The following is a 27069-nucleotide window of genomic DNA, read 5'->3' as shown; positions in this document are numbered from 1 at the left end:
AGCATGCTTGCCTTGTAAATGTGGGCTATATTTGGCAAAACCTAGCTAAAAATATAGTTGAAAGCTGAAAAACTATAAGTTAGAAGTTGAAAACTAAAAAGTTGTTAAGCTAACTGTTATGCATAAAAATATTTAGTAAAATTAATTTTTTGATAAACTGATAAATGTAAAAAAAGACTAAAAATGACACATGTATAAAATTTAAATAGGTTTGTTTATATTTTTTTTAAGTGCTACTGACTCTATTACAATGTAATATCTGTTCATAGGTTTGTTTATATATTAAAATTAAACATTTTAAATAAAACTGTTAGCATAATCATGATATAATATCTCATAATAAAGTAGCAATATTGTTGCGAATCTCTTTCGTCTCAATAATAATAATAATAATTATAATAAAGGAGAAGAGTTGCGGGATATAAGAGAAGAGAAAATGGTTTTAATTGTGAATGGTAACGGATGCTATTTATTTAAAATAATAAGGATAAAGATGAAAAAAAAAGTTATATGAAGTTACTAACTTAATTATTTTTGAAACGCTACATAAGGTAGTGTTTCCAAATAAGTTCTTATTTTAAATTATTAGCTAATTTTGAGAACATTACCAAACAGAGCTTATAGCTTATTAACAATTTAAAATAAATTATAAACTTTTAAATAAGCTTTGTTAAACATAGCCGTGATGTTAGATTAGGGTGTCAATCTTGACAATCCGGGGCTTGGCACTCTTTTTAGTTAAAATAAAAAAAAATAAAAAAAATAAAAAAATAAAAAACTACTCCATACTAAATAAATGGAAAATGAATAAATGATGACACAACATTACAATATATTCACTTTTCTCTTACGAATAACTGAAATAATTTGCCTGAGCAGTAAGCACATTAACCATCCACGCACTACTTTAATTGTTCTCCAAAATACAATTTAGAGTCACTTCCTTTTAGAAAATGACCTTTAATTGCAACAAAAAAAAAAAAAAACTTCTAAAATATTTTAATATCAGCATACTCCCCTTAGGAATAGTAAAACTGCAAAAATGTTTAAGCTCAAATTGCAAATATCCTATACTAGTGTTACCCGCAATTCATTATTTAAAAGTGTGCACATCTAGAAATATCCATTTTTACGTACGCAAAAGATTTTCAGATCATCTAGAACACTCTAGAAGAAGACGGGTGGTGAGTCTAATCCGACCAAAAAGCAACGGGAGATTTCGTTCCGCTACTCTGGCCACGGGCATGGCCGAAACGAACCGGTGGCTGAGCAGAAGGGAGCATCGAGGACAAAGATTCCGGCGAACATACCCCTTGTTCCAACAAACTCCCGGGGCGGTTGACGACCGCCGGCGAACCGAAATTAGAATAAGGAGCCGGAGAGAAAGCGGCAGGAGACGAAACCCTAGCCGAGGAAGAAGAAGAAGAAGGGGGAGGCAACAAGCTTACATTTTCCGGGAAATTGAGCTTGGCCTTGCTGCCTCTGAACCTGAGGGCGGCTTGATCGTAGGCTTCGGCGGCGGCCTCGGCGGTGTCGAAAGTGCCGAGCCACACTCTGGCGGATTTGTTGGGATCTCGGATTTCGGCCGCCCATCTCCCCCATGGCCGCCGTCTCACTCCTCTGTATTGTCTTCCCGGCTCCACTTGGGCGTTATGGTGTGTAGTCGTCGGAGTGTATATAAACGTCGCAGTTTCAGGTGGGCCACTCCTTGTTCTTGCTATTCTACCACCACTCTGAGCTGCATAAAACAAGTACAGAGTATATAATTATAAATAAACAATAAATATATCTTTTTCATTAATAATTACTCTTAAATATTTTTCTATACTAGGATTCATATTCTATATGAATATATGATGTGTTAGGCTACTTGTGGCCCCGTACTAATATTCAATTCACAATTTTATCAAGTCAAATTTGCGCAATCAATCCATTAGTCAAATCATAATTTTTATATGTACACAAAGGATTTAATCCAGACATTTCAAGTAACATTGTCGCCTTCGGTCCAGTTATGAACTTTGAGTCATGTAAGGAATCAATTATGCTAAATTCAGGACACAATAATAACTTATTTCTTTTAACTTGAAAAGGTTGTCATCATCACATGTATTGACTTTAGATACATGTTTGGATAATACTCCGTAGCCTTTTATTTTCTGATAACTTGTTGACTTTTATTAAAAGGAAATTGTTGATCAATACTGCTTTCGTCATCCATTTGCTATTGGTCGATTGAATGTGATGAAAAAGTTTAAACAAAAATAAATTAAACTGAATTACCTGACTTACCTCCTAAAAATGAAAGTTAGTACAGTATGAATTAAAATGAAAGTTAGTACAATAATGACGGTATGTAATACTTAAATATGTAATTATGCAATTGTAGTAAGTACGTTGTACTGAGTAGTATAGATACTTATAACAACAATACCTAATACAACTTGCTATACTTGCATATTTATTAACATGACATTGGTGCTAATTTAATTATAGGGAGTACATTATCATTTCTCTACATAAAGTTTCTACCAGTACTGAGTACTGACACCTCTTGTATGAAGTATAACTTAAAAAGTTTTTGAAGTTGTACTAGATAGTAGATATTATAGGTACATTTATTATCATATTATCTAGTATAACTATGTATATATTAGGGTTTCATATATATATATATATATATATATATATATATATATATATGGAGCTATTATTCATGTGCAATCGCGTGACTTGCTATCACTGTGTATGTACAAATGCACCACCACGTGTTTAAAAATACACCCGCCATGAGGCATTTTACAAATTGAGTGGTACTGAGTAAATGCCACCACCTAATATATTTCTGAACATGTAATGGTGCATTTGTATATATATATATATAGTGGTGTAAAACCACACAACCACATGAATATATAGTTGCACAAGATCTTGCCCCTATATATATAATTATATATAAACTTTTAACAAGTGACTAATTTGCATGCAAACAATAACAATATATAACAAAAGCATCAAAAAAAAAAAAAAAGAAAAAAAAAAAAAGCAGAAGAACCTGGTGATGATCCAAGGGTGGAGTCTCCAAGTAAAGACAAGTCGTCATGGTGGTAATAAGAGCTGCAAACTGAGGTTGACGATGACGATAATCCTCCACTACTACTGCCGCTAGCGCTGCTAGCACCCACTGAATCTAATAACGAACTTGTCAAAGATAATATTCCATCGCCGCCGGCGCCGCTAGTGATGACGTCGTCTCCCGCCACGACGTGAGCCAGAGCAGACACCATCACACTCATCTCCCGTTCTCTGTTAATCCCCGCCGCCAATAATGGCGAAACCATCTCCGAATACGCCGCCGCATCTTTGCTGCTTCTTCTGTCTCTTGGATTCGGCATATATTATATATATTATTATATCATTACATGCCCCCAGGCCAGCTCGCCGATCCAAACCGATGATATATATTATTGGTGCTATATATATATTGCTTGATCTTCAGTTCTTCAGTTCGCAGTAAAAGCATATATGGAGGGATATGATGTGAGGATATTTAATTTTATCTGGAAAAGAAAGGAAGGAGCTTAGCTTATTTATAGTTTATAGAAGTTAGTTGTTGAAAACGCAAGTGGGTTAGAAGTCAACGAATGAGTATGAATGTTCATATTATTACCTGATCGAGGAAGATACAAGTTGCTTCTCAGCTCCTTCCTCGTATGTCCACGTACGGTAATACGGTATTGCCAATTATAGCCACTAGCTATTAGAGGGTGTGGCAAAATTTGAACACATTAAAATTCAAATCTGTTAAAATTAGTATTAAAATAATTTCAAAATATTATTTTTAACTGAACAAAGTTATATGTGTAGCCAAAGACATTGTGGTACATTAGCATCAGGTTGCTCCCTCATATGGAGATTGTGATCCAGTGTAATAGAGTTAGTAGTATTGAAAAACAGTTATCCTTGTAAAAATCCTCTATATATATATATATATATATATAAAGACAATTTGATAAATATCATAAATTAATTGTTTACATATTATTTTTGTTTATAATAATAATAATAATAAAGACAGTAATTCAAATATGTGAGTTAATAATTTGGTGATAAAATTACTGTAATGACTAATAAATATATATAGTATGATTAATTAGATTGTCACAATATTTGTCTTAATTAGTTTTATAATGTATATTCAGTATATATTCAATATATATTAAAAATGTACATTTAATTTATTCATAATTCACAATATAATTTGTAATTATATTCGTTGTCGGCTTAATCACTACTCCAAAGTGATGGTTTCATATTTTATTTTAGGGTCAATATTTACCTAATTAATACGGTATGGAGAGGCCCATTATGATTTTGAAGTTCAATTTAAACTTACAACTTAGAAAAATCGATTGAATGTATTAAATGAAGTTTGACTTTTAAAGTTTAAATGGAAAGTACTAAGCAATGATAGTTGACCTCGACCTTCTTAGGTCGGGAATTTCACCTCGGGCAAGATTATTTAAAATTAAGACCTAGATTTCTAACTTTGTACCGAGGTACATAATTTAGTGAATGATGAGTAATAATATAACACGTGGATATCGTAGCGTTATTCCCGAACTAGTCAATTGCATGCGCAACACGTGTCAGGCATGTCGAGAGCCTTGCATGTGACTCTTATCCTCCCTTATAAATACCACATTTAATGTGGGAGGGATGAAATATTTGGTATTTTTGCTTACTATCTATAGCTTGGAACCCTCTAATCTTGCGTTGTCACCCGAGCTTAATAGCTTAAACCAACAAGCAGACTAGTCAAGAATCTTTATACGATCCGATCCTAATACTTTTACATATATGTTTGTGAATACTTCCGTATTTACCACATCAATTTGTCCTTATCTTATTTTTAAATTGAAGAAATGTACAAATAAGGGTTTTCCTATTCTTTTAGTTACTAAATGCATAAATATATTTCCAACGCAAAAACTCAAGTGAGGGTAAATTATTGTGTGGATCACGGTCCAAAACGGCATCGTTTTGAAGTTAAAAAATTCCTTTCTTTGCACGCGTGTTAGAATAAACATTTTGGGGTAAGATAATTTGTTTTATGAGTTAGAATAATGTACTTTATATGTGTTAGAATAATAAAATGTCTAGGGTAAAGTAATGTATTTTATGAGTTTTAATAATGTACTTTATGTGTTAGAATAAATGAATAATGTATAATGTACTTTATGCGTCAGAATAATTAAATTTCTATGGTAAAATAATGTATTTTATGAGTTAGAATAATATATATTATGTGTTTTTGGACCGTGGTCCACAGAGTAGTGTGAACCACGGTCCATACAATAATAATTGTTGTGTGAGACCGTCTCACCATGAGACGGGGTGGGATAAGATGGAAATGTAATACTTTTAAGAAAAAAATGTAATATTTTTATATTTTGATTTAAAAGTATTACATTTTTTCTTATACTTAACAAATATTTTATTCATGATTAGCATTATATTTAAACATATAAATATAACATTTGTATGTTTATCTGACCTGATTCGTCTCACGGACGATCTCACACAAATGTGATTCTATTTCTGAAAATATAATTTGTATATATCTTTTGTATACATGGTCGGTTACACATTCCTTAGTAGCAGTTTTGACCTTCCACTAGCAGTCGACAGTATGGGTAGCATAGCGGGCGGCAGTTAAGTTGAACAAAACGTTGACTTCAGTCAATGCAGTCGACACCCAACACGGTTTTATCACCATTTTTCAAGATGTATCCATAGTACAGTTTCAATTAGCATCAGGATCCAAATTTATTTGATATATTTAATTGTATCGTGTATAAATATTTTTTATTTACAAAAAAAAAAATGTTTGTAACCACTATTCAAAAATATGTTATGAGTATAATTTATTTTGTAACTAGGGATGGAAATGGGTCGGGTGTGGGTCGGGGAGGGCTACATCCATCACCCGACCCACCTTTTATTTTCTCCACCCACTCCCATCCCCAACCCGCATCGGGTGGACTTTTTTAGAATCCATCCCCACCCCCACCGGATGCGGGTGTCCACTACGGGTACCCACCACTTATCAATTTATTATTTTTTTTTTCAAAAAATAATACGGAGTATCAAAATTACTTAGAGATAATTAAACAATAAAATTCATTACTTATACTAAAACATAAAACAATAGAAATATTATAATATAATAACTAAGTTGTTAGTTTAAAAAATAGAAATATTATAATATAATAACTAAGTTGTTAGTTTAAAAAATAAATTTAGTAGTTTAGATATAAAAATACTAAAAAGTTACCTAAAATTATTGAAACTTTTATAATTAACTATATACTAGTACTACTTATTTTACTATTATATATATGTATACACACATGGTGGGTCGGGTGGGGTGCTAGGCGGGTTTTGTACATAAAACCCGAATCCAACCCGACCCACCGTGGGTTTACATTTTTAAGATCCACCCCCAATCCACCACCCACTATCACCCAAAAAAACCCGATCCATGCGGGGTGGATTCGGGTGATTATCCGCGGGGCGGATTGAAATTGTCGTCTCTATTTGTAACTCTACCAATCAAAGGATCACAATGAGATAAACCGGTCTATGTTATTTATAATTGATCGACTCAAACTAAGAATATAATCCCGCTTTTGTGTAATAATAATCAAATCACATCGAATATGTAAACTGCACTAGAAAAATCAGTATGACAAACTCATCCAAGAGAGCGTTGGACAAAAATTTTCTTTTGACTTTTATGTATAAAAATCATACTCTGCTTACTTGGTCACCCCTTTCAAAGTGATATTTTTAAATTTTAATACAATAAGCGGATATGTTAATTACACAACTACTATGTAAATGTAACAGTACAATGGTAATTCCAACCAAGTTGGCCATACCATTGACTTGGTAATTACAAAATTTAGTGACCTATTGACATTTTTTGTTTGAACCAGTTAGTTATGATTTTATGAACTACCTAAATTTACTTACATTTTTGTAGTAATTTGTTGGTTAAGATTATTAGAAAAGATCTGTCCTGTATATCATTAATAATGATCGCTGATCATTAAAAAAAGAGTTCTACTACACATACTCCCAAATTCTACTCCCTTACTTATACTCCCTGAGGTGGCAAGCAGAGATTGATTATTTTCATCTTGTGGGCCCACAGAAAAGTGTCTACATCAAAAGCATGTGAGAGGGAGTACAAATTGGGAGTATAAATTGGGAGTACTATTTTCCTTAAAAAAAAAAAAAGAAGGTGCAAGAGTCCAAACAACTTTTTTAGTTTTTTTATAATGTAGTAGAGGGAAAAAAAAAAATTTAGAGAAAACGAGAAGTTATGATGCCTAGAAGGTCCACAACCAAAGCCGACGAATAACCTTCAAAGCCACACAGGTAACCGTCCAAACAGTTTAGAATAAATTATCCTTATGAAAGGATTGAGATTATTGTTAATGAAATTCGAAAATATGATGGAAAGTCCTGAAATGTACGTTTGTTTTACCGAGTCTTCCCTCTATTAAGATAGATATGTAGAGTGTGGCACGCATAAACAGTGGAGTCAAAGTAAACGTTAAGACCTAAACCGACCGATAATGACATGAAAGAGACAGTAGAAGTATGGGAGCTTTGGAACAACAAACTCTTTGGTATGGTATCATGTCACGGGACTGACAACTGACAACCTACCAATTTTGAGTGTTTTGACCACTTTTATTTATTTTATATTACATACATATTTGCTTTGTTTGGGAGTTTTTGTAATCTCAAATTGAAACATCTTGGATGATACGGAACTGTATGTCTGTATCTCCATTTTTTCCCGTGATTAGATTCTAAGACCAGTCTTTTAACTTGAATTATATTTTTAATTTTCAATTTAATCGCACTATTAGGTCTCAAATAAATTTTATCATAACCATCTTGATTGGCATAAGTGATTATGTACCCTAATTTTTAAAAAATGTTAGGAATTTAAAACTTTCTTTCGTATAAAAAATCAATATAACTAACACTTTGCCCCTTAATCAAATTAACGCAGTGTGAACAAGAATTAATCTAAGTATGGTATAACTTTTAAAGTACTTCTTATAAGAGCATTCTTAATAGTGTAAAGTTTTTTTGCGATTTTTAAAAAGTTTTTGTAAATATAATCAAAAAAGAGAAAATGAGAAGGGAGGAAATAAAAATAAAAACAAATATAATTAAAAAATTAAATTAAATAAAAAAATAGAAGGTCAAGAACGCCTAACACACCCGCTAGGTGCCATGATTGCAGCCACGCAAGCATTGGCTTTGGTATTCGTGTTGTTCCTTTACTGTTCCAATAATCTTCATTTGTAGAGAGACCAATTTCTTCTCTCTTCATTTCTCTCTCATCCATATGTATAACTACGATTCCAAAATGCTCTAAACCTACTCAAGACATCTCCTAATCTAATTGAACAATTCGTGATTTAAGAAAATTAACTATAAACAATTTATACTAATTTAAATTAACAAAGTGGGTTTCACTCCACCTTTAGATAATGATCGAGTTTTCCATAAATAAAAATAATACTAATAATAATTTGATGAAACCATGGCAACTAGTAACAAATATTGAATATCACTATCTTCATTACGGTTTCTCCTATGATACATAACAAAAGAGTAACACTAATATGGGCATATGGCATTTCAAGCCAAAGCTCAGATACTAAACAACGCATAAGCTTGCAAACGAGGTGTAACTGCAAATTCAACCCAACTTTCTATACACACTATATACGTAATATATCACACAACTAGTGTTATGAACGTTTAACTGTCAACATAACATCATAGTATACCAGTGAAGACTACCAAAAACCCCAAGCAGAAAATCTCAAGGTCTCCTGGTTTGAGAAGAATATGACTCACTCTCCTTAACTTCCACAAGCCATGCACTCTTCTCGGTTCGTTAAAGAGCACACCATTTGTGCCATTTTGGTTTCATCATCAACAGCTGTTTTCGGTTTTTCCTGCAATAAAACGTAATAGACTTCTTTGAGACTAGGAGATTAAATAGAAGATGGCAATAAGAGGAAATGATAGCAATGGGGGGCTACTTTGAGCAAGGAAGTATCGACAGTGAACTTGATAGCATCAGCCGCTGCACGTGATCTGAGATAGTACATTCCAGTTTTCAGACCCTGCGTGTCCGTGTAAATAAGGTAGACGATCAGAACACCGAGACAAATCAGAGTAGGAGATATGAAGTGATTTGAACTCAGATAACATACCCTGGACCAAGCATAAAAATGCATGGAAGTAAGCTTTCCGAAATTGGGTTGGTCCATATGGATGTTAAGGCTTTGGCTCTGGTCTATGTAGCATCCACGATCAGCAGCCATATCAACCAGAGTCCTTTGCTTGATCTCCCACACAGTCCTAACATGAGTACATTATACTCTGTATCAGCCAATGAATAGAGAAGAATATGAAAGAATATAATGGATGAGAAAATTACTTGTAGATTAATTTAAGGTCGTCAGGAATTTCAGGGATTTTCTGCACAGATCCATCCTCATATATAATCTGGTTCTTAAGTGCAGGTGACCAAAGACCCATCTCAGTTAAGTCATGAAGTAGATGTTTGTTTACCACAACAAATTCGCCACTGTCAAAATACAACAGTAGTTAGAATTGGATAGGTAGCAAACTAAAATGTGAACTAACAGAATCTGGTGGGCAAAGAAACCTTAGAACTCTGCGGCTGTAAATGTTGGAAGTGTATGGCTCAAAGCATTCATTATTTCCAAGAATTTGGCTTGTTGAAGCAGTGGGCATTGGTGCTACAAGAAGGGAATTCCTTACTCCATTCTTCTCTATCATTGCTCGAAGAGCAACCCAATCCCATTGATTTGAGGGGGTGACTCCCCACATATCTGGCTGGAGGGTACCCTGAACAATAAAATCAATCAATTTAATCAGAAACCAATCTACAGGTGTAACCATTGCAAAATCATATATAAACTCTGCAAATTTAACTTGCACTTAAATGTCTAAGCTGAAACACTAACATATACCTTGCTTATGGGACTACCCTCATAGGTTTCATAAGGGCCTTCCTTTGCAGCCAAATCGGAAGAAGCTTTCAGAGCATGGTAGTATATTGTTTCAAATATTTCTTTGTTTAGATCCTGGGCCTGCACATCATATGATTATCAGAAAAAAAGAAATAATGCATCAAGAAGAAGGAATGTTGCATCAAGGTAGTTCACCTCTGGTGAATCGAAAGCCATGCCGAGTAAAATGAATGTGTCAGCAAGACCTTGGACACCAATCCCAATGGGCCTGTGACGCAAATTAGAGTTCTTTGCAGTTTCGACGGGATAAAAGTTGACATCAATAATTTTGTTCAGGTTTGTTGTAACTATTGCAGTAACCTGTATTAATAAGAAGAGACACATTACAGCCAAACTTATAAATTATTACATTAAGAAAGATATGAAGCAATTACTTATGGAACAAGTCAAACCTCTGCCAGTTTGTCAAAATCAAAGTATCGATTTGTAGAGCCTCTGCTTCCAACAAGCTTAGATGGTTGTGATTCAATTGGAACCCCCTGCAAGATAAGAAGCAAGATCTTTTATTTATTAAACAGTAACAGCACTAAATATGTATCCTATGGACTCAAGTAAATTACCTTTTCCCTGACAAATCGTGGCAAAGCAATTGAAGCCAAATTGCAGACAGCAGTTTCCGTTGGGCTTGTATACTCAATAATCTCAGTACACAAGTTAGAAGACTTAATAGTACCAAGATTCTGCTGGTTGCTTTTTTTGTTGCAAGAGTCCTAGAACAGTGAAAACAAGGTTAACTAAAAACTAAAATGCAAATGAAGAATCAGATCAAGTCTTTAGCATATAAAGAGTATACAACTAACCTTATATAACATGTAGGGAGTACCAGTTTCTATCTGAGACTTCAAGATTTCAAACCAGAGATTTTGTGCCTGTACAACTTTCTTTGCCTTGCCCTGAGTCCATAAAAAGCCTCAGAACCAAGTATCAAGAACAGTTCAGTGTGTTTGAACAGTGTGACAATTACCTTTCTTTCGTATTCTGTATAAAGTTTCTCAAATTCTTCACCCCAGCAATCTGCCAATCCTGGTGCCTCATTTGGACAAAATAAAGACCATTGCCCATTACTCTGTACTCTTTCCATAAAGAGATCAGGAACCCAAAGGGCATAAAAGAGATCTCGTGCACGATGTTCTTCCTGAAAAAAGAGCACCATTATACTTCACAGTTCAAATGTAGGTAATATTAGAGTACTCTTAGGCCAGTCATACCTTTCCATGATTTTTTCTTAAATCAAGAAACTCAAAGATATCCGCATGCCATGGCTCAAGATACACAGCAAAAGCACCTACATGCAGCACAAACATAAAACAAAAAAATTAGCAGGATGCATGATCATAATTGACAATTCTGCAGTAGAATCCAATTGCATACCTTTTCTTTTGCCACCTCCCTGGTCAACATATCTTGCAGTGTCATTGAACACACGTAGCATTGGAACAATTCCATTGGATGTTCCATTTGTCCCACGAATGTAACTCCCAGTAGCACGGATGTTATGCACAGAGACACCAATTCCACCCGCTGACTTGCTAATTACAGCACACTCCTTTAGAGTATCATATATACCCTCAATGCTATCATCTTTCATGCAGATAAGGAAGCAGCTACTTAACTGCAAGCATAACAAGATAATCATGTAAGCAATCAAGAAAACCTACATTAGTATAACTAATAAGGCATAAACATCATCAGAGCTCCATTGTTTAAAATGGAAAGTTGATTTATTATAGCAGTCTAATACAGATTTAAGCAAATAAGCAAACTATTCTAATAAGAAAGTTGACTAACCTGGGGCCTTGGAGTTCCAGCATTAAAAAGTGTTGGAGAAGCATGAGTGAACCATCGTTGAGACATCAAATGATATGTCCTGATGGCAGATTCAATATCATTCTTGTGGATTCCAACAGAAACTCTCATCAACATGTGTTGTGGCCTTTCCACAACTTTCCCCTGAACCTTCAAGAGGTAAGACCTTTCAAGGGTTTTGAAACCAAAATAATCATAATCAAAGTCTCGGTCATATATGATTTCACTATCCAGACGAGCAGCATTCTGCAAGACAAAAGAAAGGAATGGTCAAGATTCACTAGGAGTCTAGGACCAAAAGGCAAAAGCAGGCATACCTTAAAAATTAAAATAAAAAATAAAAAACCTGACACAGTGAGTACCACCCCAATGACTGCAAATAGTACAAGGCACTGGTGCATTAAATTCTCAACCTATTTGCTAAAGCTTTATAGATGACCAAATCAATAAGTTTGATAAAAAGACAAGCAAGTTGGAACAATAAAGGCTCCCGAGAAAGTTCTATATTACAATTCAATGCAGCAAATTTGATAGGGAAGGTTTACAGAAGATACTTCTTTCTTGGTTAAATAGGCAACAGAGCAGTGGGATTTAAGCATTTTCTAGGGAAATGACACCATATGTGATGGAGAAAAAGATAGAACTGGTTTGCCGACATCAAGCTATTAATCATTTAGAGATTTAAACTTGTCAAAATAACTACGCATGATAATCATTGTTATACAACAAATTTTTGCTGTAAATATTATTCATCACAGGGCACACACCTAAGTGCATTTTAACAAGCAAAAGATTAAGCAACAATACCTTCATGATTATCTCATAAATATCATCAGCAATGAGAGGCGCTTTCAGTCCAGATCTCTCACTGATATGGTAATACATGTCTTTAACCCTGTAGCCACCATAAAGATTAACCAGTTTTTTTTTGTCATTTAGACATTAAACTAACATTGAAAATGGGAAAACAATCTCAAACAACAATTAAAGAACTTACGTCTCAGAAAATGATTTCTTAGTATTCTTGTGGAGATTAGAAACAGCAATCCTTGCTGCCAACTGCAATAATAAAACAATTAGATAACAAACAAGTTCAAGCACTTCCATTTCCACCCTAGAGAGTGAAGCCTGTAGCTCATATGAAACTTAGGCCAAAACTTTGGTATGCAATAAACAACTATCAGGCTACAAAAGCAAATGTAAGATAAATTTCATAAACCATTACTTTTTCCTCATTACAAAACCAACCCTGCGCATAGATTATGACAATTACACAAAGGCTGCTCAAATTATAGCAGAGAGAACGGGAACTGAAAAGAAAAAAAATGATATCAGATCATATATCACCTGGATAAAGAATTATGTGAATCCACTACTAACTAGCAAAACACAGTAGGTCATATTTTAACCCTCCCAGCAAATAAAATGCAAAACTCAATCAAATTGACCAATATAGACCCCAATCAACAGATCAACAACCAGAATTAAACTTTTCAATACAATAAACAGGCATGAATCCAGGACTGAAGATACAGTTATAAACAGTGAAAATGACAGCAAAATCATGTAAACCAAACCGCCCTACAATCCAAAATGTTACTTAACATATAGAGAACTACGGAATTGTAAAAAAGGTAGGGAATTGAAACATACAGATGCGTAGTCAGGGTGATTAGCGGTCATGGCGGCTGCCGTCTCTGCGGCCAATTCGTCAAGCTGGCTAGTGGTGACACCCTTGTAGACGCCCGCACAGACCTTCTGGGCAACAAGCACCGGGTCACAGTGGTCGGAGCTGAGGCCATAGCTCAATTTCTTAAGCCTAGCGGTGATCTTGTCAAAGTGCACAGCCTCCTGACGCCCATCTCTCTTGATCACATACATCTCTCCGATCAGGACTTTTGTCAAACACCTCTGATTCAAAGAGGTACAGACTAGAATCGGTAGCAGTTGTCGTTCTTCACTTCTTTCGAGGTGATTATCGTGAAATGAGCGGGATATGTGTTGGTGTATATATGTATGTATAAAGTTGAGCTTTAGGGTTTTGATTTTTTGAAGTTTCCCTCCTCAGAGGAGCGTAGTAGGTCTGAATTTCCCCGCGCAAAGAATTGAATGGCGGGTAAAATTGAAGAGTGCGGAAGAGCCTATGGAAGTGGGACCCACGAATTGCACCAATTGCGCTGATTATATTAATGATTTTTAGCCCTTTAGGTACGTTTGGTTCGGTTTTTAAAGTATTGTTTGTCTTTTCTATTTTCTTTTTTTTTTTCCCACAATCAAATTTCCTACTCGACAAGATAGTAAATGTGTAAATTCATAATAATTCAGCAATAACTCAATAGCCGTACTAAGACGTGTCTGTATCTACAAAGAACCCACCACATTAGCTATAATTCACACGCTAGGGGAATAATTGTGACTCAATACGAAGGGCAATAACTGTGCCTACAAGAAACCTGCCACATTAGCTGAACTCCCACACTGCGAGTATCATGGCTCGATCATGTATCATTGTCAACAATCTAAGAAATTCTCTAATGAACTTCTCCGTTATCTTTTTGCTTTGGTGTTTCATTTTATACAGAAACATAGAATATACGTTATTTAGCCCTGCTCAGTAGATACAATAATTATATCATAGACCCGGGGTCCACCTTGTACCCGTCACAATTTACATACTGAACGTGCACAATTCAAATTGTCAATATTTAGTATATAAATTGTAAACATTCAATATGTAAATTGTGTATTTTAAATTCGGGTCCACTAAGTCCACAGAATAATTTGCCCAGTAGATAAATATGATATTACAATATTAGATCCAGATTCCAATAACAAAGAACACAATCTTCTTCACTTCCAATCAATGAAACAAAATTTACACTCCTTTGAAGAGGAGATTATACCAAAATGCAAAAAAATCAATAAACTTACAACTTAACAAATGAAACAATTGCTAAACAAATACTGTATGGATATTTCATATCTACACAGCTCCATCCCCTACTACTCTTTATTCAGTTCTATCTTCTCTTGTGACAAATAATCCCACAGAACAAACACTATAATATATATTTCTGGCCGAGAAGCCATGTCCAACGACGACTAAAGGGCTCGTGGCATGCGTCTATCTATGCAGCAAATTCATGTCACTCTCAGTCGACGCTATTCAGACTGCACATTTCTATCTGTCGTCGCAGTTCAGATTGCAGATTTCTAAAACGGGGCCGTCTCTCGAGACGAAGGGGTTGACTCGTACCCACAGCAAGGTCAGTATCGAAGCCAGGAGGATCGACCACACCACGACTATGGTCGGGGTGCGATCTTGCTTTCCCATCAGACCTTTCAGGAACGGGTAGAGGTGAAGGATGACCCATAAAGCAAAGAACAGCTTACCGAACAAGGGCCCCCAAGAATCGTATCCGTTGTTGATTGCATCCGAGACACCAACCACGACCCCGACTATGTTTATTATGAGTAAAGTCATCGGGGGTATTAACAACGATGTCCACTTGAAGATATAGAGCTCGGAGAATTCCCCATCGTCTCCTCCTTTCGATGTGACAGTGAAATTTGTGTCCACTCCGGCCAGTACCTTGAGCAAACCTTGGAAGAGAGCGAAAAGGTGCGAGGAAGCACCGCCAATTACCCAGAACTGCTCGTTTCTCCACCAGTCGTCTATTCCAACGCCACCCCATCGCATCTCAAGGATACCGGTGGCAGCAATGGAGATGAACATCGCCATGAACACAATGCTGGCGTAATTACTGATCTGGTAAACAAAGACTAGTTAGCCAAACCTCATACACGAGTTCCTTTAGGATAACAAAGTAGACAATACGTGAATGACAAGATTCTCGTGTGATGCAGCAATTTATGTCACGTGTCAAAACAAGATGTACAAATATAAAAGAGTCATGAAGTTACCTCGGGAACAATAAATTTCCCGGTCAGGAGGCAGATAGCCGGTAAAGAACAGTACACGATCAAGGGAATGGAAGTCAAAGGATATACAACAGAATTTATGTACGAAAACCTTTCGAGCCACTTCAAGCCGCCTCCATAGCCATACCATATCGGACAATGCTTGCTGAGTAAAATCTCAACGGATCCAAGAGCCCATCTGAGAACCTGGTGGAGACGGTCCGAGAGATTGATAGGAGCAGAGCCCTTGAACGCAGGTCGTTTAGGCATGCAATACACAGACCGCCAACCATGGCAATGCATCTTGAATCCTGTCAAGATATCTTCCGTAACAGACCCATAAATCCAGCCAACCTGTTTAAACGTTCAAGTACTTGTCAGCAAAGACGTTATACGAAAACATTAACCGGCAAGAGATGTATTTCTCGTTCCTTACCTCCTTTCCCCATTCAGATTTATCTTCATAACCGCAGCTGATAACATGAATGGCTTCTTTTAGGAGCGTCGTGGCACTAGCAGCGTTGGGAACACCTCCATTTTCTAAAAGCGTTGAGGCTATGAACGTAGGAGATTGGCCAAATTTTTTCTCGAGCTTAGTTTGGGAAGCCTGAGATGGATCAACACTCGTTTCTGCATTCAAGACCAATCCAATGAATCTTTAACAGCCTTTACGAAGTTTAATGTACATGTAGTTATCCCAAATTATCATATGAATGGGCAGTGCGTTATCAATAAATACATTTATATAAAACCTTACCTTCAATTCCTTCTTCAATCGTCTCAAGTGCATGTATTTGTTTTGACGTATCCCTCTGCTTTGTTTTCTTCTTTGTGTTTCTCTTTGTTTTTCCTTTACCGTTCTTTTTACGCCCAAAACAGCAGCAGGAGCAACATAATTTCGACCAACAATTGCAAGTTTTACTGGGCCGCTTCTTCTTCGAAGGAGCATCAAATCCATAAAGTGCTTGCCTTCTGAATACACATCCAGTTCCAACGTAAATTGGTCCTTGTATTCCGTCTAAGCCTTTCATGTTAATCTGTATTTAAATACAAGATGCGGTTATGGTCAAGACGGTGAAAAAAAGAATACTGTAATTTAACAAAAAAGGAGAAGGTACCATACATCGAAAAATACAACATTTCGGTTTGAGTATCTATCGTGACGATCAATCCCGTCAAACCTTTGTGGAAACTGCACGTAACAGATTTTCTTCCCGGAAGTGGGGTCCATCATAAAACACATGGCCTCTCTCAGCGCCTTGCTATTGTTGATATAATGGTCGCAGTCAACATTCAGAAGGAAAGGAGCGTTTGAGATAACGGCCGAAACCCGCACCTAAATGTCAGAAAAATTCCATTCATCAGGACTGCATTAATCAATTAATATTCTTCCTTTAATACCAAACGCTAGCGTGTACAAGCCATTGTTAAGTAATAATAATGAGCTCACCAACGCATTCATCGCTCCTGCTTTTTTGTGATGATCGAATCCAGGTCTCTTTTCACGAGAAACGTAAACCAACTGAGGCAACTCATTTCCTTCAATATCTCGAACGCCATCTTGACCAAGGAAGACCTACATACATGACGAATCTTAGTCGAGACACTAAGAACAAGGGATCACGGTCCATGAAGTAGTAAAAGTTATTAATATTTAGATTCTTACTAACCTGGATCATACCGGGATGATCTCTGACATTGTTTCCTGGCCAAGGAGTACCATCCTGCATTGTCCAGCCTTCCTCGGGAACTTTTTGAGCCATTGCAACCAAACCATTTATCCGAACTTTAAATTCTTCATATTCTCTCTATATGAATAATGAAATCAAGGAATTAAGCCCAAACAATTACGAACTATAGAAAAGGAAAAACTTTAAGCATAGAAAGAATAAATTAAAAGAAGTGGAAGTACGAACTATGAAGTACCTTCATTGCACGCCGTTCCCTGACAAAAGCCGGGTTAACTTTGTCTTTGAGATAGTCGATTTTCTGAGAAAAATACCATTCTGGAGCCCGGGGTTCAACATTAAACTTTTTGCAGAAGGGAACCCATTTCCTAGCAAATTCAGATGTCTCGGAAAGGGCTTCAAATGTAAGCATTGCAGCACCGTCATCTGAGACATAGCACGATACTTTTTCGACAGGATAATCCACAGCAAGAATGGATAAAACTGTATTTGCAGTGATTAATGGAGGCTCTTTCAAGGGATCAACTGTGCTGACAAAAACGTCAATAGGCGCCAGTTCAGATGCCCTTCCTTCTCTCTCGTACCTAAAATGGTAGCAAGTAGGAGGAAAATCACATTCTCTTCTTAATAATTATTACTAGAGACTTTCAAGTATAGATATCGCCAAAAGACATATATTCGATCCATAAATAACATCTAATTATCAAGACCATCTACCTAAGTGATAGCCGATCAAGGTATGTTTCTCGTACTATTGGGCACCACTTTGGGAACTGATCGAGAATCCATGATGCCGCAAACCATATCTCGCAAATCACTGAAGTCAACCACAAACCATACGCATTTGCAACTGGATGAAGAATCCTATAATGGAAAAACAAGCCAAGAATGACGAGGCGGAGAATAATTAGAATCCTGTATGGGCTTATTTTGCTTGAAGCAATCGGCAATTTTCTAGACAGGGGCTGCCTCCCTTCATCCATCCTGAGAATACATTTTCAAAACGCGGGTTAACAAATTCATCCGTTACAATTTGAATCAAAGCACTACGGTGGATCAATAGACAACTTGGGCTTATAGTATAAACTTGACCCGTTTCCATACATTGGCAAATCAGTATCGTCAAAATCATTTCCATCAATGCTTCCGCCCTGATGCTTAACCACCTGAAGCTTGTCGCCCTGCTTTTTCTTCCAGTCCTCCATGCGGTCCTTCCATGCCACACTTCCATAGCCATATAATGCGATGTCCTTCTCTGGAACCATTGGCCTACATTGCGCTGATAGACAAAGAATTTAGCGGTTTTCTCTTTTAAAAAAAATGGCATTCTAGAGAAATGAAATTGGATAGACCAAAATAACTTACAAGATCCAGATGGCTCGCCATAAGGAGGAGCGCCATTTACGACACTAGCAGATGAAGGTAGTATGATTGCATTATGATTGGAAGAGATTTCAACGTCCTAGAACAGGGAAAAGAGCCAGCGAGTAAGACACATGCCATGGACAATAAAACCGAGGCCAGTTCTTTAGGAAATGAGAAGGGGCGAAGATATGTACAAGACATGACGGTTAATTACCTCTTCACCATAGGTCAAAAGAGGGATTTCTAACCCAGGGGTAGATGCTTCGTTTCCAGATGAACCAGCATGACCGCCATGGCAATAGGAAGAAGGAACTGTCCCAGCACCGCCTAAAGCTTCAATATCACAGTCAAACTCATGCTCTAAGTCATCAATGTCATCTTCTTCCTCATCCCCGTCAACCCGAGCACTACCTACACAGTCCATGCAATATATTAATTCCATGGCTCGTAAAAATAAGTATGTCTCCGCCAATGAGAGGGTTTCACGCAAAGAGAGAAGACATCACTTGCCTTTGAGACGCTTGTACCTAGTTTTGCACTGAGGGCAGGCCTGGTTTCCCTCTCTTCTCTCATACTCATAGCAAGGCCTGCATACAGGGAAAGCACATTCGTTGCAAGCAACAAAGACTTCTCCCTCTGCTGTGATCTCTATCTCATCCCCGCAAATCTGGCATATTTGGCCACTTAATTCCCGCACTGATTTTATCTGGAATCAAAACAATGATCAGACTACAATCAGCACCCAAATGTCAATAATCTGTGTAAAACATAAGTATCACCTTATAGGATTTCTATTTCTACATGAGCTTTCTAATCTACTTTTCAAACAATAATCAGTGCAATTCCCAAATATATCTCCAAAGACTATAAATTGAGAACTTAACCAAACTTTTAGCAACCATTTTACCCCCACTTCAAGAAATTAACCATTAGTATCTTGCATCAATATGTTAAGAATCTTACAAGGGTTCAAATCTGCAGAGGTATAACATATTTTATACATCTTCATATGAGTTCGTTATGACACTTCCAAACAGGAGAAGATTAACATTCACATCCATAAGTGACTGCAATGGAGAGTTTGTTAACACAAACACACCTACAGAAAATAGTGCTATTTCTTTTTCTTTTTTTTTTTTTCTTTTTTTAAGTTGCAGTAATTATCATAATATAGGCATGGAGATCACTCCTAAAGCAAAATTAAAAAATAAATAAAATAAAAAAAAGAAAGTAAATGCTTACTGTAGCCCAAAAAAACACTACAGAAACAGCTCAAAGCAATCCTCCAATCAAATACCAGGAAAATAATAATAATAATAATAATAATAATAATAATAATAATAATAATAATAATAATAAAAGTATAATATTTTTTAGAGCTCCTCTCTGCAAATTAAGAAGTCTGAAAAACCAGTCTCAGATACTCAAGGAGATACAGCATTAAACTATCACCACAAACCCTAGTTATAAAATTTCTGAAAGGGGATGATTAGTAGTCAGAATAATCAAAATATGCATAGTAGTAAGAACCTCCCAAAAAAAAAAAGGACGGTTTTCAGAGACTTACTCTACCGATTTCATCGGCATTGATGAGCACAAATTCATTCCTATTGTGAGAACCAGCAATAAGTCTTCCTCCAGTATTCATAGCCATTCCCAGAACCTCCACGAGATCACGGATACTGAAATTACCCAAGAATCCAGGTGAAAGATTCAAGCTTTCAGTGCCAAGAATCAACTAAACCCCAAAGGTTCCCCCTTTTAGCGTAAACCCCCCATCAATCAAAACCCAACAAGAAGGAAAAGCAGCAGGTTAGTGAGAGAGAGAAAAAGGCAATGCCAATTAAAAAGAAAAAGGAGGCCGAAATGATTAATAGAAAGCTGGAGAATTCCAATGATTTAAGTAATTAGAGTACGCGTTAGTTAATAATAGGGAGTGCATCGAAAGAATCCCCAAAAAAAAAGTTAAAAAGATGAATGTGAGATTGTGAGCTATGGGTTTACTTACATTCATGAACAAGCAAAGCATTCAGGCTGTAATTTAGCTGGAGTTGGACTAAAAGTGATATAAAGTTGTTATAGTCAGAGATCAATCAAATCTTGACACGACTTCTAATAAAATGAGAAAAAAAAAACAAAAAAAACAAGGCAACCTAGTCAAATTCAAATAATCACAAAATTACAAATTTTAACAAAGCCAGTTAACTATGAACACTCACTAATTACCTTCTCTTTCTGATCTTTTATGGACTAAAATCAGATAAATTTATTTAATATAATATACATTTTTTAGATAGTAACTGTGATTTTTCTGATTATTAATAAAAAGCGTGGGAGTGGGGAAGGGGCTCTCTCTCAGCTCTCAAAGCAAGAATCTAAAACAGATTATACGAAGTTGCAATGTACAAACACAAATTTGTACACCGTATGACCGTATCTATATTTGTCGCCTGTGTGTTGGCGACAGTGGAGGGTAAATTGGGTGGGGCCCTGCCTGCCGCGCTATGTTTGTCTCTCTCTCTCTCTGGCTGTAAATTTTAAGTGGGAAATGTAGAGAGAGAGGGAGAAGGATAGTGAAACCAGCTCAGCAAGGTTGAAGAAGATACGTAATGTGAGTTTACGTTTCTTTTCAGGAATTTTGCCACCATTTTCACACTGGATCAACATCCCGATGTTTCCGTTATTCTTTTTTTTTTTTTTTTTAATATATGGAAACTTCTCAATCCTCTCACATTAACTGTCAGTTTGTATATATATTTTTACATTTAATGCATTACTAATTACTATCAAATTTCTTTTAAATTTTATCCACTGTGGTACGAATAATTTGAATTTAAACAGCAGGACCAGCAGGTAAACAACTCGTTGGAATATAATGACTACATGGGACAGGAATTTAATAGTGTGAAAAAGTTAACTCTGTAATAGTTTAAAATCAAATATGAAATTGAAATATGTAATAGTCAATATGAATTTGTATTTATCTAGAATTCTTTTGATATTTGTTGGTAGTAAATTATAAACATGCTGGTGCTTTTTTTTGCGTCACGGAGAGCTCTTCATGTTTATTTTATTTTATTTTATTTTTATTATTATTATTTTGTGTGTGCGTTTTTGGGGGTGGGGGGATAGAAAGTCCAAAAGCTTGGTCACGAGTCCAACAGTTATGGTTCATTACGTACTGTGCGACTGTACCCGTCTGTTAATTTACTTAATCAGGTTGGTTAGATGTTTAGTAATTAATAATAATATCAACTTAAATAAAATCATAAAGAAAAATATGAACACTGAATATAGAGTTTTTTTTTTTTTTTTAAATGCATTCGAATTCCTTTTCTCATAAAGTAACACCTTCTAATTTTCTTCACGTAGCTCATTATGCTTTGCCGTCCAAATTGGTACCATCCATTAAGAAATAAACAGATCTGGTTACACTTTATAAAAAGAAAAAGAAAGATATATAACCCACTAAATAATAGGAAAACGCCACATTTCATAAATGAAGGTTTTGAAGTAACCTTTTTTTCCTGAGTATATGCTTTTCTGAAATTTATTTTACGTCAAGTTGACATGGATGGGCTATAAAAAGTGAAAAATAATTGGTTATTAATTAATGATTAATACGTAGTATAAAGGCTATGAAAGCAACCTGACTGTTCAAATTTGTAAATATTTTATTCATATATATATGAAAGAGGAAAAAAAAAGGTATAAGACAACGGGAAAAAGAAAACTGGAAAAGAGAAGAAAACAAAGACTATTGACTGGACAGCTACCCAGCACCAACCAAAGCTGTAACGGTCAATTTCCAGCAAATATTTCATAATGGTGCATGTGACAAATTCACTACCCAAATCATGTGCTTGCGGAATGGAGTCCGCCAATTGTTGCATAAGTTACATAAGTCAATGATTAGCCAATATAGTTAGTGGATAACTGGATAATGCGATGCAGCCAGCACCTAAGTCTGTCTTTTATCGTTTTATGTTACCTGTTTCTTATTGGCCAGGCCAGGCCAGTCTGTAGGTGCCATTTTTGTCTTGGCTCTCACCTCTCAACTAATGGAAGTATTGTGTTCAGTTCCCACTGAGCGATGCACATCTACAGCTCGCTGATATATTAGATTGAGAGATCTGAGGTTGAGGCTGAATTGGATTTGTTCTTTCAAGTTTTCCAAACTCGGATTGTCCCATCAACGGATGAAGTTACCATGCAGCTGTCTTTTGGGTGATAACTCACACTCGTTACCTGAATGCAAGAAAATAGTTTTGTAATCATAAAGAGAAATAGATAAAAATCAAATCCTAAATAAATGGATCTTTTAGTAAGAATATGAAAATAATTGAGAATGGGAACAAGACCAGGCAAGGGCAAGCAGTTTTAGACAATGTTTGTTAGAGGCAGTTGGAAACAAGTGCAATGATTGTCAAATACCAACAAAACTTGGTAGAAAATATCATTCAAGTATTCAACAAAAGTATACGGATTTATTTCATTCCAGAAATTACAATTTGGTCCAACCAACATAAACAGAAGGTAAGCAGGCAGTGTAGCAGGTGGACCTTCCAAAATTTCTTGGCAAATGGATTAAAAGATTAGGTCATCCTAATTACATATATTATAACTGATTAGTTGAGTTAAAATAGATTGGATGCTGTAGAAAGTAGTAACAATTTCCTACATTGTTACATGCTACACATACTCCAAAATACTCTCAATCTACTACACATTCTCACTTCATAAGAGTTACGGTGAAGCCACCACCACCAATTGCACGACTACATACATAATATTTATAAGAGAAGTGCCTAATACTCAACTCTTATAATACTCAACTAAGTTCAATGATAAATACTGCTTCTGAATTCCTACAAAAATCAAGCTAACAATGACTTAAAGAGGACTTATAAGTGTGTTCAAAATCCAAAACTTGCATTTTAATAAGAAACTTTACCACAGAAGCATGAGCCTTGAAACTGGATGTTACGGACGCATCAACCAGATCCCAGAAGTAAAGAAAACCATCTTCAGAACCACCAATCACATGTGCATCAGTGTTTGTGAGACAGCAGTCTGTTTTAGAAGTCTAGGAAACAGCAAAAACTGGTTAGAGGTTATTAATTAGCTAATGACTAGATGCAATAAGCTCCATGATATTGCTTTGGATGCACTAGAGAAAGCAAACCGTGGAAAAGGAGTAGTGTAATGAATCCATTTACAGTGCATTACTAATCAGTTTATTAATGTCTTAAAACAAATGTTATTAATTTTGAATTTGTTAAGGAAATTCATGATCAAAAGTTAGGTCCAGGCCAGGCTTGACCACAAACCTTGCAAGTATGACCCTTATATTCTTGCAACAATTCACCAGTAGACCTGTCAGAATAGAAGCAAAGAAGGTAATGAATTATGTCCCCTTATCACTAATATGAAAATAAACAAGACTGCAGAGAAATTACCTATCCAGAAGTCGCAGAGTTGAGTCAAGACAGCTAGCTAGTATACAGTTCCCATCATTTGACAGAGAGATACAGTTCACAGGTTGCCCCAAGCTGTCAGATATTTCCCTGGTAAATCAACACAAATATTGGTATTCTTAGCAATATCTTGCAAACATTTCAGTCTTTAATTAAAATAAAAAAGGATTCCAGATTTTTGTTGAAGTGCTACTTACCTACCAGTTCGAATGTCAAATGTTCGAACAGTTCCATCAACACTTCCAGCAATTATTTCAGTTTTTGTCAAACAGACTGACATGACACTATCTAAAAATGTGTCAATAATCTGCATTTTATTGAAAACGATTATAGCTAGGCCAACAAAACAAGAAATGGGAATAAGAAGAAAGCGTTAACATTTTATAATGAACAGATTCAAAAAGGTTATAGCTTGGTCAGCAAAGCAAGACAAAACATATAGAGGAAGAGAGCATTAACATTTCACATGAATAGATTTGAAACCAAATCAGCATAGAATGTAGATGACTTTTATAACAATCAAGCAGATGTAATCACATGCACAGCCAATTCTAGTCTAATTATAATATCACAAAACCAACAAAATTTTCCCTACTTCATCATTGGCTACTAAAAATATTATAATTACTAGCAAAACTTCAGAGGTTTTTAAAAAATATAGTTTCAATGTGACCAATAGCCTACAGTATAAGAAAGGGAAAGTTACGAACCTGAATTGGCTCAGTACTGTGAGATTTGCAGTCCCAGACGCGCAAAGATTTATCATATCCAGCAGATACAACTACAGTAGCATAGTCATTAAACTTCACAGCATTCACCTGGCAATGATGTTGAAGAGGACAGTGTGAGGTAATAGTGGCAGAAAAGCTAATGCATTAATTTATAATACAGAAAGACAACAAACTAGAGCAAGCAAACCTTTCCATATTTAATTAAGTAGAAAATAAAAACAGTATTCGTGGAGCAGAAACAAATCAATCATTTAAAATAGCAAACTTGTAAAACTGAAGCTTCAGTTTCTCTGCGTGCTGCTACATGTTCATATAAAATTAAAAGCTTAAAGCAAAACTATAGATATCAATCATACATACCCAGAACATTTCTAAGTGTATGCACAAGTATATGCAAAGTTATGTATGAATAGAGTAACATGATTTTAATCTTAGACATACAGGAAGACTTTCTTTCAGAATTTTGTCCAAATATACTCTAAAACTGTTAATGGCATGATTGAAGTCTAGTTTTCCTGCCAAGCTCGGTTTGAACTTTGAAAGGATATAATAAGTTATCCACTTTCCAGAATTTTCTATGTTTCTAACATCTCTAAGCACAGTTTTTTTACAACAGTCTTTTCCACCTCTACAACCATCCAATAATGACTATCAGTGCCATGAATACCCTTCCAAAATCCAAAATCCAAAATCGCCTACTGTGTAATGTGTAATGTGTAATGTATATACCACAAGCTTAATAACAAGTATTTTGAAGTCTCAGATATTATGTTGAATTTCACCATACTTGTATTTTACCTCACTGTCATGGCCTCTGAATTTTCTAATTACACGGCCTGATGCGACATCCCAGTAAAATATTTGCCGATCACCGCCACAGGAACATAGCTTGGAGTTATCCCTGCATTTCCAAAACAGTTGAAGGTCACAAGACACAACTCATCAAATTTTGCACTTAGAATCTATTAAAAAAATCAGTGTAAAAGGCATGGTAACTGCTGCTAATGCACAAATGCCGCATTTCATTAGATTTGTGGCATTCAACAACACTTCATTAGTCGAACTTTCTTTCAGCCCAAAACACTTTTGTTGTGGTTTGTATCTGTTATACAGTATACACGCGCATATATTTTGGTTTTGATTACACAGTTACTTATCAAACACAAATAATCTTCCTCCGCTGTAAGAGAAGTAGAAGTAGAGTATAATCCTGTACAATATGATGAATAATGTGAGAGAGCACAGTACGAAGTGACGTGGACGTCTCGAACTTCACGGCCGTGAGATTTGTAGGTCTTGATTTGAATTCCACGGTGCGGATTCCAGAGGCGGATGGTGCGATCCCTCCCGCAGCTCAGGCAATACTCGCCGTTGCTATTGAACCTCACAGCCAGAACCGCTCCCTCGTGTCCTCTCAGGACGTTCGCCTCCCTCTTCGGCAGCTCCACCGCGCTCATCCTCTTTCCTACCGCGAATGGGCTACGCTATTGGCCTATCGCACAACGAAATGACGCTGAAATCCGGTAACTGAAAGAAGCGAAGTCGTTTGCAAAAAAAAAGAAAGAAAGAAGCGAAGCCCAACAAGACATTCTTCGATAAGCCCATTATATTCTGCAAAGTAAATGGGCCTCTTTAGAAAGGAGAGATATATGATTGATGATTTTGTATACAAACTACAAAGAGCATCTATTCTATATGATTATATCACCAGATTTTGTGATCCATTTGAAATAATAACATGTCATTGCTGGGTATATGGCAAATTATTGTATGGACCATAGTCCACACAGCTATGTGGACCATAATCAAATGTACATTTTTAATATACTAAATGTACATTATTTTTGTACTGAATATTCAGTACACAAATAATGTACATCTCCTGAATATAATGTACATTATTTTTATACTGAATGTACAT

General features: G+C 35.9%; 4 protein-coding genes across 4 annotated transcripts; all 4 read right to left on the bottom strand.

Annotated features, from left to right (window-relative positions):
• Positions 1 to 881: 881 nt before the first annotated feature.
• LOC116021018 (ethylene-responsive transcription factor ERF110-like) lies at positions 882 to 3537 on the bottom strand. The gene is made up of 2 exons (XM_031261609.1): positions 3056 to 3537; positions 882 to 1738 (listed from the first exon to the last, which is right to left on the bottom strand). Exons 1-2 carry the CDS (start codon positions 3393 to 3395, stop codon positions 1191 to 1193), a joined length of 888 nt encoding a protein of 295 aa, XP_031117469.1. The 5' UTR covers positions 3396 to 3537; the 3' UTR covers positions 882 to 1190.
• A 5096-nt stretch (positions 3538 to 8633) lies between these two features.
• On the bottom strand, positions 8634 to 14133 carry LOC116020920 (ribonucleoside-diphosphate reductase large subunit). The gene is made up of 17 exons (XM_031261492.1): positions 13620 to 14133; positions 12964 to 13025; positions 12774 to 12861; positions 11949 to 12212; positions 11532 to 11772; positions 11369 to 11445; positions 11125 to 11295; positions 10961 to 11053; positions 10721 to 10870; positions 10553 to 10639; positions 10296 to 10460; positions 10101 to 10220; positions 9773 to 9975; positions 9542 to 9691; positions 9315 to 9462; positions 9141 to 9224; positions 8634 to 9053 (listed from the first exon to the last, which is right to left on the bottom strand). Exons 1-17 carry the CDS (start codon positions 13845 to 13847, stop codon positions 8958 to 8960), a joined length of 2427 nt encoding a protein of 808 aa, XP_031117352.1. The 5' UTR covers positions 13848 to 14133; the 3' UTR covers positions 8634 to 8957.
• A 601-nt stretch (positions 14134 to 14734) lies between these two features.
• LOC116018930 (cellulose synthase A catalytic subunit 2 [UDP-forming]-like) lies at positions 14735 to 20917 on the bottom strand. Its single transcript, XM_031258978.1, has 14 exons — positions 20508 to 20917; positions 19451 to 19646; positions 19155 to 19351; positions 18941 to 19037; positions 18680 to 18854; positions 18293 to 18559; positions 17814 to 18159; positions 17558 to 17695; positions 17338 to 17463; positions 17011 to 17223; positions 16645 to 16924; positions 16324 to 16517; positions 15891 to 16241; positions 14735 to 15735 (listed from the first exon to the last, which is right to left on the bottom strand). Exons 1-14 carry the CDS (start codon positions 20592 to 20594, stop codon positions 15148 to 15150), a joined length of 3255 nt encoding a protein of 1084 aa, XP_031114838.1. The 5' UTR covers positions 20595 to 20917; the 3' UTR covers positions 14735 to 15147.
• A 1673-nt stretch (positions 20918 to 22590) lies between these two features.
• Positions 22591 to 26656, bottom strand: LOC116019866 (WD repeat domain-containing protein 83). The gene is made up of 8 exons (XM_031260224.1): positions 26397 to 26656; positions 25947 to 26049; positions 25128 to 25235; positions 24615 to 24724; positions 24400 to 24507; positions 24271 to 24316; positions 23895 to 24026; positions 22591 to 23188 (listed from the first exon to the last, which is right to left on the bottom strand). The coding sequence occupies exons 1-8, from the start codon at positions 26603 to 26605 to the stop codon at positions 23105 to 23107; spliced, it is 900 nt and encodes a 299-aa protein (XP_031116084.1). The 5' UTR covers positions 26606 to 26656; the 3' UTR covers positions 22591 to 23104.
• Positions 26657 to 27069: the final 413 nt, after the last annotated feature.

The sequence above is a fragment of the Ipomoea triloba genome, chromosome 5, assembly GCF_003576645.1.
Source record: "Ipomoea triloba cultivar NCNSP0323 chromosome 5, ASM357664v1".
Lineage (NCBI taxonomy): Eukaryota > Viridiplantae > Streptophyta > Magnoliopsida > Solanales > Convolvulaceae > Ipomoea > Ipomoea triloba.
Note: the sequence above shows the minus strand (reverse complement) of the source record. Positions and strands in the feature narration are given on the sequence as shown.

Coding starts and splice junctions, on each gene's coding strand:
- LOC116021018 (XM_031261609.1), bottom strand. CDS start 3,395: ATGCCGAATCCAAGAGACAGAAGAAGCAGCAAAGATGCGGCGGCGTAT. Junction 1,739..3,055: donor CACCCTTGGATCATCACCAG/GTTCTTCTGCTT, acceptor TGTTTTATGCAG/CTCAGAGTGGTGGTAGAATA.
- LOC116020920 (XM_031261492.1), bottom strand. CDS start 13,847: ATGTATGTGATCAAGAGAGATGGGCGTCAGGAGGCTGTGCACTTTGAC. Junction 10,871..10,960: donor CTCCCTACATGTTATATAAG/GTTAGTTGTATA, acceptor TCACTGTTCTAG/GACTCTTGCAACAAAAAAAG. Junction 9,976..10,100: donor AGGGTAGTCCCATAAGCAAG/GTATATGTTAGT, acceptor TTTATTGTTCAG/GGTACCCTCCAGCCAGATAT.
- LOC116018930 (XM_031258978.1), bottom strand. CDS start 20,594: ATGGCTATGAATACTGGAGGAAGACTTATTGCTGGTTCTCACAATAGG. Junction 19,352..19,450: donor TAGGTACAAGCGTCTCAAAG/GCAAGTGATGTC, acceptor TGGACTGTGTAG/GTAGTGCTCGGGTTGACGGG. Junction 17,224..17,337: donor CAGGAGCGATGAATGCGTTG/GTGAGCTCATTA, acceptor TCTGACATTTAG/GTGCGGGTTTCGGCCGTTAT.
- LOC116019866 (XM_031260224.1), bottom strand. CDS start 26,605: ATGAGCGCGGTGGAGCTGCCGAAGAGGGAGGCGAACGTCCTGAGAGGA. Junction 26,050..26,396: donor CGAGACGTCCACGTCACTTC/GTACTGTGCTCT, acceptor TTGGAAATGCAG/GGATAACTCCAAGCTATGTT. Junction 24,317..24,399: donor ACTCTGCGACTTCTGGATAG/GTAATTTCTCTG, acceptor CTATTCTGACAG/GTCTACTGGTGAATTGTTGC.